This window comes from Camarhynchus parvulus, chromosome 3 (genome assembly GCF_901933205.1).
Source record: "Camarhynchus parvulus chromosome 3, STF_HiC, whole genome shotgun sequence".
Taxonomy (NCBI): Eukaryota; Metazoa; Chordata; class Aves; order Passeriformes; family Thraupidae; genus Camarhynchus; species Camarhynchus parvulus.
Window position 1 is genome coordinate 2,357,166 of NC_044573.1, and position 21,852 is coordinate 2,379,017.

At 42.3% G+C, this 21,852-nt stretch overlaps 1 protein-coding gene across 1 annotated transcript; it reads right to left on the reverse strand.

Annotated features, from left to right (window-relative positions):
• Nucleotides 1-1,901: 1,901 nt before the first annotated feature.
• PAPOLG (poly(A) polymerase gamma) lies at nt 1,902-20,453 on the reverse strand. Its single transcript, XM_030945378.1, has 23 exons — nt 20,359-20,453; nt 18,007-18,165; nt 17,860-17,926; nt 17,140-17,221; nt 16,949-17,058; nt 16,327-16,380; nt 15,157-15,268; nt 14,226-14,315; nt 13,506-13,644; nt 13,304-13,376; nt 13,101-13,221; nt 12,697-12,781; nt 12,352-12,405; nt 10,659-10,778; nt 10,289-10,398; nt 8,383-8,504; nt 8,126-8,295; nt 7,127-7,215; nt 6,811-7,049; nt 5,873-5,944; nt 5,225-5,278; nt 4,359-4,453; nt 1,902-2,093 (listed from the first exon to the last, which is right to left on the reverse strand). Exons 1-23 carry the CDS (start codon nt 20,415-20,417, stop codon nt 2,033-2,035), a joined length of 2,337 nt encoding a protein of 778 aa, XP_030801238.1. The 5' UTR covers nt 20,418-20,453; the 3' UTR covers nt 1,902-2,032.
• Between the last annotated feature and the right edge of the window lie 1,399 nt (nt 20,454-21,852).

A 21,852-nucleotide genomic window follows, 5' to 3' on the forward strand; every position in this document is an offset into this window, starting at 1 on the left:
CACTTCCTATTTTAAGGCCACATTTTCAGTCACTCCCAGTTTGCCGACACCTTTTCTTCACATGATCACACACACTGCCCCTTGACACGATTTTTTAGGAAAAACAGAACAGATATGACTCAGTCATTTTTCTACGAATGACCATGGGGAACATATACTTTAACTATATTCAAAGAATTCTTAAACTTTTAAGAAACTCCTTTGCATTTCAGAAACAGGGACATGAAATTTAGTGAGGAGGCCGTGCTGGTGTCACTACTGGGATTTTTTGCTCTTCCTTGGAAAAGATTGACCTTGCATGTTTGCCAGACTTGCTTTTAGTACCCAAAATGTTCACCTTTCTCTGCGCTGCACAGACATGCAGAGAGTGAGGTGGATGGTGCCCACAGCGGGCAGCTGATTGCCAGGCTGCCACAGGCTGAAACTGAAACAGGGCAGGTTATTTCTCCTCTAGTTTCAGGACTCATGGGAGTTTTACTCATCACTACCAAATAATGCATTACCCAGTTCAAATTCAGAAAGAGGGACTCAGGTGCAAGAGGGAAATGGGAATCATCAGAGAGAAAAGGAAAACAGGCAAGAAGAGTCTGAGATCAGAAGGAACAAAATAAAGATGAGGTGTGAGTAAGAAACAATGTTGGGAGAAGACAGCAGGAGGATTCAGACACTGTAAAGTCTGTCCCAGTAAAGAGGAACTGCCCAAGGATGAGCAGTCCATATCAATTTCTTGAAGGTCAGACAGCTGAGAGTTTAACAGGCTGTATTTTCCAGAATAAGAGAAAAATCAGTCCCCAGGCTGCTGCTTTGTCAAGATCCTCCCAGAATAACACCCAAAGTCTGACAGCCTGGAGCCCTGAGCCCTTGAGCCACACTCAGGGGATCGTAACCCAGGGCAGATGATGGATGGAGAAACCCTCATCCATCCATGGGACAGCCCATGGAGCAGCAAGGAGTGCCCAGCACCCCGGGGCACTCAGGGCACGGCAGAGGGCTCTGGTGTCCCCGATGGCAGCAGCAGCAGCAGCCCAGGGCAGCAGTGACGCTCGGCGGTGGCCACACGCGGCACTGTCACCGCACACGCAGCCCGGGAGCCCGCCCCGGGACGGGCACGGGAAAGGACACAGCGGGCAGGCAGCCCCCAGAGCCCGCCCGGGGACGGGCACGGGAAAGGACACAGCCCCCAGAACCTGCGGGGAGGGAGGGAGAAGGCAGCAGCCGGCTGGGCTGGGTATGAGCCCTTCGCCTGCAGCCCTCGAGCACGGCTCTTCACTTACTGGAATAACGCACAGGATCACACTCTTTATAAGAAGCGTGATGAGGTAATTGCTAAAATACAGCCAGGAGTTTCTGCTGGTCTTTTTAGGCTCAGCAGCTTATGTCACTCAGCATTACATAACACAGGGTTAGTAAGCCCCCTCTCTCCCACAACCAAGTTTAACAAATTTCAAGATACCTTTTTTCCTCATTGCTTTTTCCTCCTTAAGGCAAAAAGTAAGCACTTTCTCTCACTTCCTACAGGAAAAGCAATTGCTACAGCCAAAATGTAGGTGACTTCACATTAACTGCTTGTCTGCTTGTACCTAACGAGTAAAACCACAGATGTTAACTCCTGCAAGGGAACTTCTTGCTCTAAGTTACTGACCAGACACAATTTCAATGCAGAGCTGCTCCTCTTGGAAGAGATTGAGATGAGGGACCCATGCTGAAGCCAGACACCCAGCAACCAGCTAAGAAAGCAAAGAGAAAAGAACAACGTTTGGAGGAAGTCTGATAGCAAAGAGCTTCCCTCAGGCAGGAGTAACTTTCCTTCCAATCACTTCAACAGAGGAGAACACCCAAGTTGAGTAAGTTTGAACTTTATTTACAAACAGCTGAATTCTAATCTGCAGAGTCCTGGGGCAGCATCGAACTTCTGCAGCATCCAGGGAAACTCCAGAACACTGACGTCACTTAACATCACACTTGACATCCTTATATGTCAAGACACATTAAGATAAGACGTGTAATTCATCAATGGATCAAGTCTGAGAAACTAGTAACCTAAATTCTTCCTGAATGCTCTTCTCAAAACCCTGAACATTCTTCTTAAAACCCTAAGAGTGAGGAAGAAAATAAAAAAAAAAATTATAAAGAGCAATTAGAAGATTAACCACAAAGCAAGAGCAAAATAAAATGATCTGTGCAAAGCTATATCCATAGCTAGGTTACTTTAGTTTGAGAATAGCTGCATAAGTGCATGACACAGAGCCTATGGAAAAACCATCCCTTAAACAGTCTTGGAACACTCGTGGAAGAATTTAAAAGCATGGGAATATTACAGGACTGTGGTCTACTACAAAACACTTCCCATATTCCTTTTGCTGTTTATCTTATCACCTACTTCAGCTTTAGCTCCTTCAAATTCATGATGGATTTGTATTTACACAGGTGCTGAAGTTGTAGACCTACTGTAACTGGTACACAGAAGTGACAATGTTTGAGTGCCACTGGTTTAAAACAGGTCACAAAAAGGAGGCAACCATTTTATAAACCCAAGGTGTGGTTCTGCTAAAAGCTACTTAAGTAATAGCTTCTTAATTTTAACCTGAATCAAAGCTTTGCAGTCTAAGTTTTGGGGGTTTTGGAGGGTAGAAGGAAGAACAAGGCCTCAAACACATTAAGGTCGATTTCTAAGGGATAAATTGCACTTGAAACAAGCTGGAAACCAGAGAATAAGGGGAAAAAAAAACCAAGTAGATTGTGATAAATGTAGCCATGCTTTCTCCAAGGGTTTGGGATAGTAGCAGCAGAGGGAATGCTAAGGAGTTAACACATGACAAGATAGATACCACCTCTTATTTCCTTACAGTCCTTCACTCTCCTCACTAAGGTGGAAACTTAAGATGTTTAGAGCTCAGATTTGCTCTTTAAGACAAGCAACTAATTTAAAAACAATTCAGGGGTATCTTTGTCCACATATCAAACTGGAGGTGAGTCATGCAGTTTGCAAACTGCAAAATGCAGAGGGCACTAAATCAAAGCCCAGATCTAGCAGAAGCAGAAAAGCAAAGCAGTGTTCCTGGCCTCCTCAGATTTACTCTAGCATGGCAGCTCAGTGGTAGATTTGGCAGCGTTAGGTTTACAGCTGGACTCTAACTTAAAGTTTTTTTCCAACCTAAATGATTCTATGACATTAAAATTCTGTAGAACACTTTTTTCTGGCACTGCCTTCCTCCCATCCCTTTAGAGTTGGTTTAGTTGTTTAGATTTTTTAAGCAGATCCCATCTGCACTAAAAAAAAAAAAAAAGAAAAAGAGACTAAAGATTTTAAATTTCACTTTGAAGATAATTTTTTACAGTACATACAAAAATACTCTTGAAAGACAACTTACAAGTTCACTTATGAAACCACCAAATGATAAAGAAATTACAATAGAGAAATAGAATAATACTTGTTTCATATAATCAGAATTTCTCCCCACCCCCCAAAACCCCTAATGCACTTAGCTGGGTAAGCAGTGTTATCAGTTTACAGAACCAGACTCAAGACTAGGACAGGTTTTCATGTAAGCATTTAGAACAGCTTTCAGGGTTTATCAGAAACCACTTTCTGCATGCAGCTTGCAGGTGGGCAGTAGTGTCAGGACAGCCTCAGCAGTTGCAATGTTTCAGTGCATCTTTGCTGTGTGCTCAGATTTGGCCTTTGCTACCCAGTGACACAAAAAACCTCTCAAGTCTCATGCTGAAGCAGTCCTGAGACAAAGAAAAGTATCAGATAACACAGCATGGGACATGCCTGTCTAATCTCCATACCTTGGTAGCATCCTCTGCTGCATTTCCTTCAATACTGAACTCATTTAGGGGCCTCCATGGGAGGCAGCACCTGTGCAGTGCATGGCTGTGCAAGGCAGGGGCAAGCTGCAAGGAAGCTGAGCACCATTGTGAGAGGAGCACAGGAGTGCATGGTGTGCCAAATGGGAAAATAATTGGAGAGAAGAACAATGCAGGCACATGAATTAGGCAAGCACAAAAGAACACAAGCACGCTCGTACACACTCGAAAACAGAATGTGGTTGCAGCAACTAATTGACCCCGGTGGTATTTATACATTCTGAATCCAAGGCACAGGACAGGTTTCAGCTGGTGACAATTTAGACTTTCTAAAAACTCCTAAAGGTAACTGTTACAAGCACATGCAAAGAGTAGTCCAAAAGGAAGCAAGCATCTAACAGCAGTATAAAAATCAGACCATGATTTTAGCTGGTCAGTTACAGCAGGGCCACAGTACCTTTCTACCTTTGTTAGTAACTACAACACACATTCAGAATAAGGACTGGTAACAAGTGATTATCCTCTTCACCTGAAGATCAACCACTTACCCATTAAGGGTAAGTTTGATGGATCTTTTAATAATACGAATGCTATTTGTTGGAACAGGAGATGAAGAATCTGGCAGTTCTTTACTGGAAAGCCTCTGTAACACACAAACAGATGCCACAGGAAAAATAATGAAAAAAGGAATTTTTAATTAATTATTGAATTAATTTTAAATTCATTAATTCAGAAATAGCAGCAGATAAACCCTTTCCTAGCTGAATATAACATTCTTTGTGTAACATTGTTTATGTACCAAACCTGTATGGCTCAAACCCATTTTTAGAGAAGCCTCTTTTTTTTTAACCACACCACTTATTTAATTACCACCATATCCAGAGGAAGAGCATTTCCCCCTCTGCACAATTCTTTTCTTGCATGAACTGAGACCAGTATATCCCTGATGGGGGAAAAATTAGCTGTGAGTTGCTCAACAGCACAGAAAAGGAAGATTTTCCTCAGATCCATGGATCAGGACAACAGAGTCTCTACTGTCTGGATCACTTCAAGTCTCACAGCCCACAATTTCACAACATTCTACATGACACAGAGCAGTTAGTCACCTACAGACTTCAAAGCTTCCAAGTCTCATCACAGAAATCAGTATACAAGTACTGATAACAGTACAAGAAAACCAAACCAGGACACAAACTCAGTGTCTGAGGGCATGGAAATGTGGTTTGCCAAGTTTAAAACTTGGAAACTTCAGCTTTTGTCAAGGTCGTTGCTCAGTTATTTAATTTGTTGGAAGCACAACAGGCAAAATCCTACTAATCTTCAAACCACCAAGTGTGATGGCACATAAATCTTTGTACATGTAATGAAGACACTGGCTCTGCTTTACCTATGAATACAAATGCACAATAAATACCTGTGATCTTGATGTGATCACTGGAATCTGCATGGATTTTCCATCAAGGACACCCTAAAAAAGCCAGAAGGGATTTGTTAGGCAGTATTGCCAGGTCCCTGACTAGAGAGGCAGCAAGTTCTGGCAGTGAGGATACCTTAAAATCATACATGCATTAACAACCTCCACCCCATGGGGCATGGGTTTAGGTATCCTGAAGCCCTAAAACCACACAGACAGTGGTTCAGGCATTTCAACCCTCACCAACAAGATCTCATCTTTATTTGAGGGTGTGCCCTCAAGAGTTTATGCCTCAGTAACAAGCACCATGAATAGCAAAGCTCTTTATCTTCCCTCTGAGAAGCCAAAGGATTTAGTCTTCACAGCACTCTTAATTTACATCAGTGAATCAAATAGTTTTAAAAAGAAAATTCAGTATTATTTCAAATATGGAAATTAATTAGACACTACCAAATCAACTAATAGTAACATTTACAAGATAGGTCATACAAGTGTAATATCTGGGGAACGAGGACTGAAATAAGCTAAACTAAAAAGTGTATTTTTGTTTCCATCAGTAAACATGCAGAGAATTTATGTGAGGCAGTCTAATCACTAAACTATTGAGCTTTTCAGTTAGCCCACTGAGTAAAATCACTTAAAAATTACATTTTTTGTAGCTCTCTTCCTCCCATCTTGAGGGTATCCACTTTCTGTGAAATCCGAGTCCCACACGTTTAGCTGGAGGAACAAAATACACAGACTCAAAATAATTGCTGGGCTAAAATTTTCTTACTTGGGTACAGCTTCCAGTCAACACATTAAATGTATCAGGGGCCATTCTTAAAAGAATATTTACACAAGTCCACCATTACCCCACAGGAATTTCAAGCCTCTGAAAAAGCCCTACTACCCAAACCTTGAAATCTGTACTTGCAATATTCAGTACTAGATTAAGTTCTACAAGATGATTCTTCATAAGTGTCAAAAATGAGGGTTCTTTTTCTGGTTGTTCTTTGCTTGTGTCTCAAATCAGAAGTCAAGCTCCAAGAACAGCTACTTAAGGATATTTACACATAGGAATAAAACAAATGAAATACTAATCTAGAAGTTCCACAAACCAAGATTTAACAAGAAACTCCACAGTATCATTTCAGAAGTAATGACCTATCGAGTAGGCTGCTGATTTCTAAAGCAGTACAACTGTTAACAGGCACTCAAAAAGCATCTGCCAGAAACAGATTAGCTCATACTTGTACAGTCATAAGATTAGTATCTTCTTTGTTTGGAGATAGTTTTTTTCTGAATTGAGAACTGCTTCCAGATGAGACAGTTCATTCAGCAATTGGTCACTGCAGTAAGCACAGGAGTATTTAGATAACTTGGCACCTGATGAGAAGCAGGCATTAAGTGCCAGATCTTGAAAATATGTTAATAGTTACACATCATATTCACTACAATTACATTCTAGTCCAACTAGAATGTAAATTTAAATTCCTAAATCCCTCAGGGATGTATAAATGCATTCATTTTCAGTTATTTAACTTGTTCTACATCAGTAATCAATACTGCTTTCAACCCTCCTTGGGCTAGCCCCCCCTTCTTGCCTTTTCTCCATCTATGGCTTTTTGGGGGCATTCTCCTGCTGTAGGTGGACGAGATACTTTAGAGCTTGGTGAATAATGCTGCTTAGGTGAAGCACTCCTAGGATCCGTGATTAGAGTCCCACTTAATTTATGCTGCTCTTGCACAAAACATGTTCTGAGTTGACAAACCGTGTTATATCCTGGAATGGTGCAACCAGTGGGAGGTCCCGATGTTCTTAGTGCAACTGTAGCCTCCATTTCTGTAGGAGACACCTGGCTTTTAGAGTTTGGCCACGAAATTAAAAACTACATTCCACCTACCACTTCGAATACATACTTGGGTCAGTCACAGGAATGCAAAGTCCCTTAGACGTGGATGGCTCAGCTACACTGTTGGCACCACTACAACTCTGACATTCAACATTTCTATAAAAGTCAAACACTCGAGTTATAAAATGCTAGTTTGTGAGATACTGTATATGTCATTTCCAGAAAGTGCATGCAAGACAAACATCGACCTCCTTAGCCCCTTGTCAGAGCTCTATTAAACAACACAACCTCCCAGGCAATGTAGCACCAGACCATCGCTTTGCTGGATTTCAGGCTACAGATTTAAACTCAAGCATTTTCTTTACTGAGTCTTTATGTGCTGATATATTTTCCCAGATTAGTCCACCCCGCACACTGTGCTGCTTTGAACCATTGTTCTGTTCTACCCAGATGTCCACACAATTTTTTGTTGTTTGTTTTTTTTTTCATGTGACTCCTACAGTATCAAACATTCTGAACAGAGCAGGTAGCACACATTTGGTAGGATTGGGCAATTGCTCTCAAGATCACGTATTCTTCCTGTGCTTAGGGATAAACAGACTTCCCAGGAAGTGACAGACTTTTACTGCCTGAGTTCTCATACCACTCCACTAAGTCAGCAGCAGCTCTGGTGTTTCTGACACCAAAATCAGTATGTCATTAGAAGTTAATCTACTTGCCATTGGCAGTACTTTTTGTTAGAAATAACAGTCACTTGCACATAAAATACTCCAGCTGCAAGTTACCCACTAACCTGTGAAGACTTACATTCAAGACTAAATAATTTCCCTGGGGTCAAGCTCTCCATTCCTACATGTTCATGGATATTATTTAGATTTTTTCAAGGATTCCTTTAACCTGGTCTCCTACCACGTGCCCAATGGAGATTCCAGCTTTGTTTCTGAAGCTCTCAGAGCCCTCCAAATGCTTATGATCCACATAGATCCAAACTAGAAATCCTAGACTCATTTACAGTGTGAGTCAGTTAAAAGCAGCTTCTCCACAGTTCCAAGGTTATGGCACTAACCTTTCTGTCTCTGCTGTAGAGATGTCCAACTTAGATATCTTATTTAACGAAGAGGAATTAGAGGGTGTTCTGGAATCTCTGTCTTTGGAACCATCCGAACAGCTTTCACCTAAAGAAGACCTTTTGCACTGAAGTCCACTATTATTTTGACTAATATCTGACACCCTTTGCTGAAACGACAGTTAAAAAATAAAGTCTTCAAGTAATCATTAAAGCTTTTATTAAAAATTACCAGAAGCGCTGAAGTTTTATTATACCTTCTTTCTTTTCTGTAAGGTTCCTGCTGGCAAAAAATAATGGAGTTGCTTTCTCTTCACATAAGTTGCCTCAATCTTCATACCTTCCTTTAGGATGTTGAGGGCACTGGCCTGCCTGTAAACTGACATCAAAAACAGCGTTGTAGCTTAGTGGGGATGTTTGCATTAGCGCTGGTCAGTTATATTTGGTTTCTTTAGAAACATGTCTGCCCAGCCCAAATGAAGAGTTCCCAGCTTAAGTTAATACAAAACACTGCCCCAAGCACTCCCATCATCACAAGAAGTGACTGTGACCTGTGATGCCCATTCCACATTCACTACAGCCCAGCCACAACAGCTGTTTGAGTTCAAATTTGCATTTTTGAATTCTATCTGTCCACAGAAGCCAGACTGGATTTTAGGGACATGTGACTTAACAGACTCACTACAATTTAAACAGGTTTTCCTCAACTGCCTGCAAACAGCCTTTTATGCAACTGGCAAAGGCTATAGCAGCACAACAGTTATTACAGAGTTAAGGCACATTTGGATAAGCTTATCTAACTGGCCTATCACTGGAGCATAACTGGAAAGTCAGCTTACTGACACACAGAGTGGGAATCAAAGCAAGGATATGCAACCCAAAGGCTTTCCACAGGAGACCAGAAGTGAAGTAAAAGCACAGAGATGAGCCCACACACCAGTATGGGCAGTTCCTTCAAATGAAATTCAATGGTTTGTATGTAAAAGAGAAATAAAGTTCACTGAACAAAAGCCCTCCAAACTGAGCCTTCTACTCTTGAGCTCCTCAACTTGAAATTAATCTTTGCCCTCTAAAATTATTCTCTCAAAGTCAAGTAACAGTTCTCTAGCACAGAACTACTGATCCTCCCCACATGTGCCAAAGGGTTCCCCACCTCTTGAGGAACAGCTTTTCTGTTCAATTCTCTCTGGATTCACACCCTACACCCAGCACATACCACAGGCTGTGCTTCACTGAAGTAAGAGCACACAGCCACACTAACAATGTTTGTGCACAGAGGATTTACCATTAGTTCTGGACTCTCAGCAGCACATAAATCTCATTAACATAATTCACATTTACCACTGGATGTAACATGCAAGTACAGAGAGCAGTGCAAGTCTGAGGAAATCACCCTGCCTGGCTTGTAACTCAGATGAGAGTTTTGATGCATTTTTCTGTGCTTTTCTCATATCCCAAGCACAAGCTAAGAAGAAGGTTGGGTTTTACTGCTTTTAGTCATGCCATCTGAGCAAAACAACACAGAAGTCATGCTGGTGCTATGGATAAACTCCAACAAACATTTACAGGATTTCACTGTTCAGAACTCTGTCCTAACACATTTGTCACTCAGAATAGCCTGATTTCCTTATTATTCTAGCATTATCTACCAATATCTGCAATATTAATTTATTTCTACATCTATCAAAAGCAGCATCAGACTCTGGACATGAAAATTTACATGCAAGACTGCAGGTAATTACTATGTGACAACCCAGCGACTTCCACAGTTCTGGGATCATATTATACACAAACTGTCTTGGAAAAGTATCATCAACAGGCATCAACAACTCCTTTCAAAGCTTGACACAGTCACTTCCCACTTCCAAAAGTCAGCAGCTGACAAATATAGCTACCCCCAGCAAATGGGCATCCCTGGGCTTCACAGCTGACTGTCCCCTACAAGAAATGCACTTATTTCACATGTGGTACATGGTGTATGACTGTAACACACTTTTGTTTTAAGATGGCCTTACTTTCACAAATGTCAACACAATGTCTAATCTTTTACATGTTGCTACCTACAGGGATATCTAATAACAAAAGGAAGTACTTTGTGAAGCAACTTCCACTGGAATAAAAAGAATGACACTGTACAAGTCTAGAGCAAAAATAGAGCCTTACCTGTGTCTGTGAATGACTGTATCCCATGTGTTAGATCAACGTTAGTCTTTACTGCACTTTCTGCTTTCTTAAACACAAGCCCAAGAAACCACATTGATACAAATCCACTCCTAAAAAGAGACAGATTCACAAACCTGAGTTGGGCACAGATAGCAGTCACTTGGATTCTGGTACATTTTAGTTGTTCAGTTTAGAGCCAGCCCAGACTTAATTTCTCAGAGCACCTCTCCCTGAACTGCTCCCTTCTTTAAGAAGATTTTATGTGCTCAGGACCCTGCCAGAGACATACTGAGCCTCTCTCATCAATGAGCTGAGGGGAATGAAGGTACAATTTGGCCAATGTGTACTTCAGAAAAGTAAAACAACTCACTGTTTATAGAGAACTTCATTGCCAGGGAAAGACTGTGGCTGCACGTGTGCAATAGTTATAAATTCATTCCTTTCCAAGTTTCCAACCAGCACACGGATTTTAGACTCGACGAGGCCAATCCTAATAAAAACAAGAGGTATTTTATTCATTTTTAACTGTTTCCAGCTTATCAGTTAGATGCCTTTTTGTAAACCAATCAACAAGGACCAAGTTTCATCCAGCTGAGCAGACACGAGACCTTAGATCACATACACACACTGTAATTTGAGATGTTCCCAGTGACATTTGTGCTTTTGTTTCTAAAGACAGAGACAAGTAAGTTTTACATGTACTCTGCACAGTTCAGATACAACACTCCCACCTGTAACCTATGATGAAAATAACAAGGAGCAGATCCCAGCACCTCTGGGTGCAGCAAAACTCCTTTTTGCCACAAGGATCAAGGAGAACAGTGGTTTTGAAAAGGCTCAAGCACAGCTGTTCAGTTACATCCCAGTAAAGATGCAATTCTTCTTGCAGATTGATCAGTGAAAATGTAAAAATAGTTATTTTAATAAACAAATCATCTAGTCAACACTCCCCTCAAACTTCCCTGAGAGATGAATCATGACCACAAGGGCTTTAATTTCAATAAAGTACTGCCATTTCAGCCTTCTGCCTAAAACTCTGTTAACTGTAAAAGCAGTCACAAATCTGTATGTTCTTCAAAAACATCTTATGTTGATGAATAACTTATTCATCAACATAGATATGTTATCTACATATGTTATCAACAGATATGTTATCTATTTCCAAATCCACTCAAGAATTGGTGAACTAAACCTTTCCTTATAACAGACTGAAGCAAGTTTATCTTCTGCTTATCATTTTCCCAAGCTGCAAAACTGGAAAATTTGCCTCTATTTCTGTCACTGAAAAAACCAAATCATCAGCTCTTACCGCAGCCAGAATTTCCCTTGTCTTTATTGTGAGGTACAATAAGCTTTGTTCACTCAAAAACATTTCACATTAAAAATTATTTGGCATTCTGCCCATACACCTTGTTGTACACAGCTGTGACTGATATCAAGCTGCAGCTGATAAGGTTTTGAGGTGAATATTTTAGAAAGTTCAGATAAAAGGTATTGCCTATTAAAACTATTTTTAAACATTAAGCTATCTTTTAGAGATGGCACAAGAATTATTTGACTTAAGGCACAAAGCAAACTTTGAAATAAAAGTAAGTGCCCTCAGCATGGGTGTCTGTTACAGAGAGGGATTTGCTGCCTTACTTGAGCAAAGCAAGCAAAGTACTAATTTCTTAACAAAGAAACCCACTGGAAAAATCAATAAACACACATTACAGTGCCTTAATTCCTCACCATATCCCCTTATATCAAAATTCACAGTGACTCAGCACATCCACCTGGGTTAAATTATTGGCAAATCTCCTTTCATTGAAGAAAAGCAGGTCTGGAATAGGCCGACTACACACTAGTGCAATCTAGTCCTTAAATACTTCAGTAAAACTCTTTATGAAAAGAAGTGTAAGGCTCTGGAACAGTGGTCTTCAAAGCAGGGAGGGAAGGGGGTGCATTCCATGCCTAGTTGCATAGTTACAGACTTTATTTGTTAATACAATTAAGAAAAATATAGTGCAACATTGAATTGAGTTTCAGTTTTGCACTGGAGCCGCATTTAAAGCAGCACTTACCAGTTTAGGTGATGCTCTTCTGTAAAGGCACTGGCAGTCAGCACAATGTAATGTCTAGAAGAAGAAAGGCAAATGAGTGCACTTGCTCAAGATCTTACCCTACATTCTAAACATCAGATGATTTTTTTTCTTGGTATGAAAAATGCTGTGAGTGACATAAGACAGCTTTTCCTATCTTCCCTATGCTTATATGTACCAAAACTTATATGATTACTTCCAGTTTCTTTAAAAAGCCCTAAACTGAAAAACATCAATCCAATTTTTTATTTAGACCCCAAGTTAAAACTCATCATGCTAACCACTAAGTAAATAACTGCAAGTTCAGACAACAGATTTCATACATACTTGTACTTCTGAAAGAAGTTCAGTGGTTCAAAGAGCTTTGACCAGTCTGATTTTCCTTTGAGAATCTCATCTGTAACTTCAAGACCTACAAATATGGTTGAAAATCTTATCACTATTTTTAAAAAATCTCTTAAAAATCTTGTGACTATTTTTTAAAGACTGCCATGACAAAGTTCAGAAGATTGTAACAGTAACTGACAGAAGGAAAAAAAAAAGCAGGAATTCCCCTGACAAAATGCAGATCCCACAACAGCTTATTGGAAAACCTGTCCCTTATTGCCTGCAATGGGCATATTTCCCAGAGAAATCTTAAACCTACAACACCTCACCGAACAAAAGGAATTCGGATGACATGGTTTCATGGAGCCAGGACGAGACTTTGATAAGCACAGAATGTACTTTACCACGTTGGAACTCCTCCACCATGACTGCTCGTGTTGACACGGACACGTTGTAGGTGGAGTTCTGCTGTGGATAGGCCGGGGTGATGATGGGCATCACGTGGTACCGGTCTGAAGGGTTCACCTGCGAGGTTACAACAGCTCTGCTCAGCACCAGCCGAGGGCAGAACAAACTTTTAATGCTTCTGATTGCAATGGCTACCTACCCTGGGGTCCCAGACTGGTAAATTAAGAAAGCTCTCTTCAAGTCGTTTCAGCAATACTGGCTTTGGCCAATCCCTGTAGAAGAAAAAACAGTGAAGCTTCCATTTTAAGCTCTGCTCTGCATGGGATGCTGTCAATGTACATCTTGATATAAACAACTACGAGTGTTACTTCTTTATGCAAATTAAAATAAACAGCTTTTACCATTTTGAAAAAATCAAGAAGAACTTGTTAACGAGAGTAGAGGCCAAAGCATTTGGGTAGAGTTGACATATTCTTGCTACCAGCATGGCCCAGGAGACTCCACCAAGAAATCCCATGATGTTGGAGTAAACACCACGTCCTGGAATGGATACCACACAGTTAGTCTGAGGTCTTTCAGATTTGCAGCACCAGCTGCACAACCTATAGAATACTTAATACATTTCAGCTTCCATGTAATTTATTTTTGCACTGCAGCAAGGCCAAATTGCTGGTCCTTACAGTGATGAGAAAAAGAATAAGTACAACACCACATCCCAAAATATTGGTACTGTGAAACTTGCTTGTGTTGCTACACCTACTGCTTCACTTTAATTCCTCTTAAGAGAAAGTACTAGAAGAATGGCAGAACCTTTCTCTAGCCATGTGGGTAAATGGGACTTTCTTATTCCTTCTACACTTAATTGAGAATTTTTATCATTTGTAGTCAGGTTCCTGATAAGCAATGCAGCAGTGTCTCATAAGCACTCCCCTCTTCTCTGAACTCCATCTCCAATTAAAAAACACAAGGAATTTACCACATGGACAGACCATGAACCTAAACTGAAAGGATTTCAATACAACAGCTGTCATTTAAATAGCAATCCAAAGCTGAGGTACATCCAACAGCGAGCATAGGTGCATCCAAAAGGTTTAAAGGTCACAAACCATGCTGGCACTCACGTTTTGCCCACAGTTTAACTGCACGGAGCGTGAGGCGGAAGTTCTCCAGGTTGGGCACCAGGCGCAGTATTTCATCTGTGACCCTGCTGCCTGCGAGACAAAAGGGGAAGCACAGCAGTTCCCAGCAACAGGCACAAGTCAGGTGTTCCTACACTGCATCAACAGCTTATGGTTCAAGTCTAGGAGAACAGGTCTGGAGTACTTGCTTTGTATTAAATTATGAATTGCACATAACCTTCAGCATCACTTTAGGTAACTGGTGCCCTCAGCAGCTTTGTTTAGACTACAACTAACAAATTTTAAATAAACCTCTCCACAGGATGTTTTGGCCATAAACTACAACTCAGGAAGCTCCACCTCAGCATGAAGAAGAACTTTACATTGCAGGGTGGCGGAGCACTGGAATGGGTTGCCATGGGAGGTTGTGAAATGTCCCTGTCTGGAGGGATTCAATACTCACCTGGACACATTCCTGAGTCAGCTGCTCCAGGTGACCATGCCTTAGCTGGGGGGCTGGACTGGATGATCTCCAGAGGTCCCTTCCAACCCTAAATATTCTGTGATTCCAGAAGCTAGGTTTCTTTTGACAGCCAGCAACCATTAAACCAATTGGAGCTAAACACTGAGCAAGTCACACTTCAGGTATTTTAATTACTTTTTTTTATACATTCTTATCAAGTGCCCTACTTAGTCATCTGAATTTCTGGGGCAAGCTGGAGCACCTGCTCACAAACCAATCAAACAAACATGAGACAAGTCTATGTAAACACACAACTCCTTGAAATACCTAAATTTAGGCTCACTGGTCACCTCCTCAGAACTCAAGTACCCTGGAGATCAGTTTCTGCATCTTGTACAGAAACGTGGGTTGTGCAATGTGCATTCTGTGCCAATTTAAATGTCTCTACAAAGGTGTGCAGAACGTGCTCACCATTCAGGCTCCGGATGCATCTTATATCCAGGCTCTTGAGGCACGAGTCATCCCTGAGATCGAGATCATCAGAAACCGTTGGCAAAGAGAGCTTTGCAAACACGAGGTCAATCTTCAAGAGAAAAAGGGTCAAACATGACTTACAATGCAGCACTGCTTGCAAACAGGACACCAGTGAGGGACACTTGGTCATTCACATGGTTAACATTTGTGTTTAGAATTAGTGGACCACAGATAAATATTTATTTGCCAGAAAACAAGAAAACTGCTCTAAGTTCCCTATTTGTTTACAAAACCACCTCTTTTTCTTAAACTCAGGAAAGGAAGGTTTTTTTTTTTTTGAAAGCTGGAAAGATAACTCTAAACTTAGAACTCCTATTAAAAGAAAAATTTTAATTAACCATAAAATTATGACAAATTAAAATCACCTCAACTATACTTCAACAAATGAGAAAGCATTTTCTTTATGCTGTAAGGCCTTAAGCATCTGGTTTTTAGTATAACCTGAGGCAAGCAAATTATTCTGTGAATGTCTGTACCAGACAAAGGCCACAAAGAGGTCCTTGAGTAAGTGTCTTCATGATAGTAATTACCAAGCAGTAACTTGCTTAGGTATTACAGCAAGTGGGCATTTATTCTCTACATGGAATGTATTCCAGATAGAAGGATTCCTGCAGCTGACAAACAGAGGCAGGAGTCCAGTGAGTAGTTTTACTTTTCATTTTCCTTGTTGTTTGTCTCACAGGGACTTCATTTTTGATTTGCAGCAGAACATCAGGAGATTTGTGCAGGGAAGCACAACAGAAACACCCCTTGCAGAAAGGCAGCTCTTGTCAGAGCAGGGGAGTCAGCAAGGACACTGCCTCTACTCCCACTCTGCACATTCTTGGGAGATAAATGCCACCCAAGCAGGCTACCCTGGTCAGCAGCATGGGTGTAAAAAGAGATGTCACTCATGTTCCCACACTTGCCAGGGGCTTATTTTCCTAGAAGATCCCATTTGATTTTCTGGGATAGGTTGTGGTCTGGCTGTTTAATTACCAGTTCCTAAATATGCTGCATGTACCAATAACCTCATAAAACCCTGAAAAAGTTATCCTACTCCAAAGAAAGAAAAACAAATCTCATTTAAAGGTGAAAAAAAACCCAAATAAAAATTAAAACTCTTACCTCAATGCCATCAAACTCAAATTTGATAACGGGTACATATGCATCCTCAATGGCCTGTGAAGGAGAGGGTATTTCTAATAAGATATCCTTTTGCTACTTTAAAGGTTTTCCTATACTGTGATAAAATACAGCATTTACACTGAACTACTCAGTACAAATACAGAGTTCCTTCCAAACACAAAAAGTGCTAATAACTCTCAGGCAGGATAGCACTGTTATGCTATCAATATTAGATTTTATTAAAAGATCTTATTTAGACAAGAGATTGAGAGGCTGATCGTGTGCTGTAACAAACAGTGCTCAACAAGCCATCAGTATCAGTGGCTGTAAGCCCTTCCTACATCCAAAGTGAAAACACAGCTTCCACGGACAGCCTTGCTTTTTGACTCATTCCCAAAACACAGGGAGGGAGAGGCACCACAAAAACTCTTTTGTGATGTGCTCACTGGGGAAAGGAGCCAAGAGCTGGACAGCAACATTTTTATGCTGCATAAACCAGTATATTGGAGGGTACTCAAAACTGATTTAATTTTGGCTTGTAAGATATTCACCACCAATGCAAGTCTTTAACATGAATATTAGTGTAAAATTTACACATCTACCAAGCAGAGAGTTTACTCACTCTCAGGTTTTTTACTTCCTCTTGATTCTTCAGCTTTTCAAAGAATGACTGAAAAAAATCTGATCTTTCCACATGACTGGGAGCAACACAAAGGGCATCGATGTCTGAACCTGCAGGGAATCCCATTTCTCCTGTTACTGCTGGAAGCCACTTTCCAACATCAGAGCTATGACCAGCACTGAAAGTACTACCTTTGGTGTGTACTCCAAGTCTGTAGGAGCCAAATGTAAATATTTTGCCACCAACTTGTTCTGTTATTGAAGGGGGAAGATTCTGTGGGTAGAAGAGAAAGTTTAAGATGCACGTTATCCTCTGTGCAAGTTTAACTTGCATGTGAGCTATTTAGAAAAAACTGTAACAGCCTGTGTAAGCAATGTCTTCTCACTCCCTTACATTTTAGTTTATTAGGTTTTGATTCTGTTTTTCTGAAATAAGTTGAGCTTGCAACTCCAAAAAAAATTATAGGTGATGTAGCAGTACTTCTATTAATTTATACAAATTAAGGCCTATTATTAGACTTCCCTGCAGCAGAGGCACATAAATTAACACAACCTAAGAGCCATTCAAAGGGCATGTCTAGAATCATCATTTCAAGCTAGACTGAGTGCTGTAGGCTGTCTGGGGCAAGACTAGTGCCAATTTCAGCATCTTTCTCATCCACAATGCCTTGTTTTGGCTTTGTTAACAGCTACGAGTCTACTGATCGAGCCAATGCAGGAATTTATTCAGTTCCCCAGAGACTGTAAGATCTTGATCTTGAAATATCTTTTACAACTTATTTCAGTGGCAGTTACTACAGTTCTACTTGATATTTAAGAAGTTAAAAGCTGAACTTCAGCACAGATCCCAGTAGCCTAGCCTTTAAATCAAAAGGCTTCAGCTGTTTTGACAAAAACAAAAAAAATTCTTACCTTGCTTTCAGCAAGCTCTGAAATCCATTCTCTGACAAAGTTATTCAGTTTTCCAAGAACAGTTGTCCTGTAAAGAAAACTCATGCTAAGTTTGCTTAAAAAAAAAAAAAAAAACCAAGAGGTTAACAAATTTTAGCCTTGTTATACCTGTGATAGAGTTCTTCCTGATCCTCAAACACCCCAAATGGCTTCATTGCTTCAATCAGCTTCTGAGTATGGATGTGGTCTTTGTCACTAGGAGGAGCCAAGCTAATTGGAGAGGTAAGTCCATAGTGCCCCTGAGGCTGGTTCTGCTGCCTGGAAGTACTGAGAGAAAATACAGGAATGAGTACATAAAACAAGAAAATCTTATATGAAAACACCTTTTAGCTTACACTTCACTTTCTGCCCTTTCACCCACTGTTGAGAGAACGGAGGAAAAAATCTTGCTTATCATTTTTAGAATACTTGACCTCACTTAGAAGTCACAACTACTTTAAAAAAAAGGCACTTATGGATGTAAGAAACCATCCAAGATGCTGCCATCTTAACACAATTTATTTGCATTGCTCCAGCCCATCAGAACTGATCTCTGGGAAACAAAAAGGTCTGAAACCCACCAAGGACAACCCTACAGACAGCACAAGTTTTGGACACATCAGTTTCAAGTTAAGGATATTCCAAATGGTTTCCTGCTAGCACCAAACAAGACAATTCAACTTCTTTTAATTAAACGTTTTTGTTAGGTTTCTACTGATTCAGGAAGGGCATTATGTTTGATTGTAAATTATGTAGGTCTGTTAAACAGAGTTGATAAATTTGGTGTACTACTATATAAACCTCTTGCTTTAGAAAGGGGGAAATGGAGAAAGAACACCTTATTTTGCATTTCCAGCTGAAACCAGGAAAGATTTCAGCTGGTAATGCAAAAGGAAAAGAGTGGGACTGGAGGTAAAAATGGTGCTGAGCACATCTCTACAGAAACACCAGCACCAAAAGGGGAGACACCCCAAAGGTCTCATGATGCTCATCGGGGTCCAGGCTCAGATCCTAAGGCTTAATTGTGCCACTATTTAAGCAGGATATTTCCCTCCTTCACATATGTACAGCTTCAAAGATCTGCTGGGTTAGGCAAAACATATTTGTACCTATTTAAGGTACCTGACCCCATTCTGGCTGGAACAAGATTAGGAAATGTTCAAAGGCAAGCTTCACCCCTTGATTTTTAAAAAGACAGGTTATTGCACAGCTCCTTACTTCTAACTGTTGCCTTTACTCCCTCTCTTAAAGAGATTTCCCTCTCTTTAAGTATCCTTATGCAATTACACACAGAGCTTCTAGTCACATAGGGTTTTTCCCCCCCCTTTCCTCTCTCTAAGCCTGTTTTTCAAACTTTCTTCTCTGTGCTTTCCAAACAAGCTGAGGAGGCAGGTATTAGGACTGTAGTGCTATCAAATGGTGTCCCCAGACAGAAAAGCTGTTTATTTACAAGCCTAACTAGGCCTTGACCTAATTTACCTTGTTTATAGACATTGACAATTTCCACTTCATAAATAAAAATATTCATAATGAATGTTTTCCTTCTTATGATATCATTTTCATAACAAATACAGGAGGAAAGCCTGTACTTAATTGCTGTGCATTACAGCTAAATTAAAACACCTACAGCAGCAACTGCTTCCATGTTTGACGCATTGCTTGCATTGTACAACTTGCACTTCATAAAGTTTGCACAGAACAAGGACAGGATTTAAACTACACCAGCATTTAAGATGTTTCCAAGGTACAAAAAGGCACCACCTGCCTTTCATTGCCTCATTCTGCCCACAGATGATATAACTGGAGATTGACGTAAAGCACAGTATCAATTAGATAAACCTAATATTATTAGCATCAAATATGTTTATTTTTAATTAAATATTATGCATATAAAATTCCTCCAGTCAACAGCAGATATTTTTCAGTTGCTTACACACATTACTGATAGTTTGACCTCACAACTTAAGAGGTGAGGGAAGCAGCACCTGGTAAGTTTCACTGAGTGAAACTGAGTAATTTGTTGCCCCTTTTGGAATAAGAAATAAATGAAGTCCTACTTTGCTCTCTCAAGCATATAAGCACATAAATAAGGGATCTGATGGATCCCAACACACATGGCACACTACTCATTCCCGCCTTCTCTTTAAACCAGAACCCTGTTGCACTTTAATATTTTGCCAAGCCTCGTTACAACCTGTGCACCACAGCAAAAACCTCCAATGCGTGTCTGTTCTGGTAAACCACACTTTTACACAAAAAGCCGTCCTAAACGGATTTATTCCGGGTTTTGCCCCTCATTTATAGCTCCCCAAGCCGCCGGGCGTGTCTCCCCACACACCGAGGCTCCGGGGTAAGGTCACACTGAGCGGCGCAGGCCTCCAGCCATCGCTGCGGGACAGAGCGACCAGAGCCCGGCTCCTGAGCCACCAGAACCAACAGCAGAACCCAGGGAAAACAAGGAAGGAGGAAAATCCCCACCACCTGGGACCTTCATCGAAGGGAGCCCAACTCCACCCTTCACCGCTGCCACACCAGCTCATGCTGCGCGGAGCCCGCGGGCGGCTGTGCCGGCTCAGCTCTGCCCGTGCCCGTCCCCGAGGCTCGGGCAGCCACTGCTCGGCTCTCCTCCGCAGGGCTCCGCAGGACGCGCAGCCCCAGAGCAAGGCGCAGCCCCGTTACCGCCGTTCCTCGCCGGCCATTGCCGTTGCTTGGCGACGGCGTCGCCGCCACACGCGGTGAGACCCGGGCGAGGCAGCCCCGCCACCCGCACTCCACCATTTATTTCAACCGGGAATTCCTCCCCTCGTGGGCGAGGGCAGCTCCGGCCCCCCGCGGCCCGCCGGGGCCCCTCGCGGGGCGGCTCCGGCGGGTGTGGCCCCCGGCCCGGCGCCGTCCCCTCAGGGGCAGGGCGGGAAGGCGCCGCCGCCTCACCCGCGCGTCTCCTTCATGGCGCGCGCGCACAGCCCGCGCCGCCGCCCGCGCTTCCCGCCCTTCTGCACCACCGCCCCCTTCCCGGCGGCCCCCGCGCCGCCCGCCCGCCCGCCCGGCGCCCCCTGGCGGCCGCTGCGGGCTGTGTCCCCTCACGGCGCCCCCGCCGTCCCTTCGGGCTGCAGCCGGCGTCCCTGAGCAACTTTGGTGGCGGTGCTCCTTCCCCGTGCCCATGTTCCTTCCCCGAGGAGGATGTTCCTTCCCCGAGGGGGATATTCCTTCCCCGTGGCGCTGGCGGACACGCCGAGACCGGGCTAGTTCCCGGCATGAGGCAGCCCCGCATCGCACCCTCCCTCACGCAGGATGCTCCCGCTCCTGACATCCCCTTCCACAAAGGGGGGTAAAAAAGAGCGGGAATCGCTCCCGAATTTGGCTCCTGACAGCCTCCTGACATCCCCTTCCAGAGAGGACGGGTGAAAAAGCCCTCAGGAATCGCTCTTGTATGAGTTTATTCTCATCCAGTAAGTGCAAGCCCAGCATCCCTTGACGGCAGCTGGTATCGGTGGGATTTAACACACATTGCCAATGACAGCAAATAGTACCCACCACGATGTCATTACCATATGTAATTATCACAGAAACACGGAGTGGTTTGGGTTAGAAAGCATCTTGAAGATCATCCATTTCCCACTCCAGGGACACTTCCCATTATCCCAGAGTGCTCCAAGCCCCAGTGTCCATCCTGGCCTTGGGCGCCTCCAGGGATCCGGGGCAGCCCCGCCACCCTCACAGGGAAGATTTTTTTTTTTTTCCGTAATATTTAATCAAAACCTACCCTCTTTCAGTCAGAACCCGTTCCCCCTTCTGTCACTACGTGTTCTTGTAAATAGCCTTGCTCCATCTTTCCTCAAAGTCCCGTTCAGGCCACAATTATCACAATTTTGGGCCAACACAGTGTGTTACAAACTGAGCATTAAATCAGCCAAACTACCCCGAGAATATGGCATTTAGATGACAACTCCCCACTCACATTCAAGCCTGCAAAAA

Excerpts from the sequence above, each read along its gene's own strand:
- PAPOLG (XM_030945378.1), bottom strand. The coding sequence starts at position 20,417 with ATGAGCTGGTGTGGCAGCGGTGAAGGGTGGAGTTGGGCTCCCTTCGAT. Across the intron at positions 12,782-13,100 it reads GGTGGAGGAGTTCCAACGTG|GTCTTGAAGTTACAGATGAG; the intron begins GTAAAGTACATT and ends CCATATTTGTAG. Across the intron at positions 8,296-8,382 it reads CCTTACAGAAAAGAAAGAAG|CAAAGGGTGTCAGATATTAG; the intron begins GTATAATAAAAC and ends CTGTCGTTTCAG.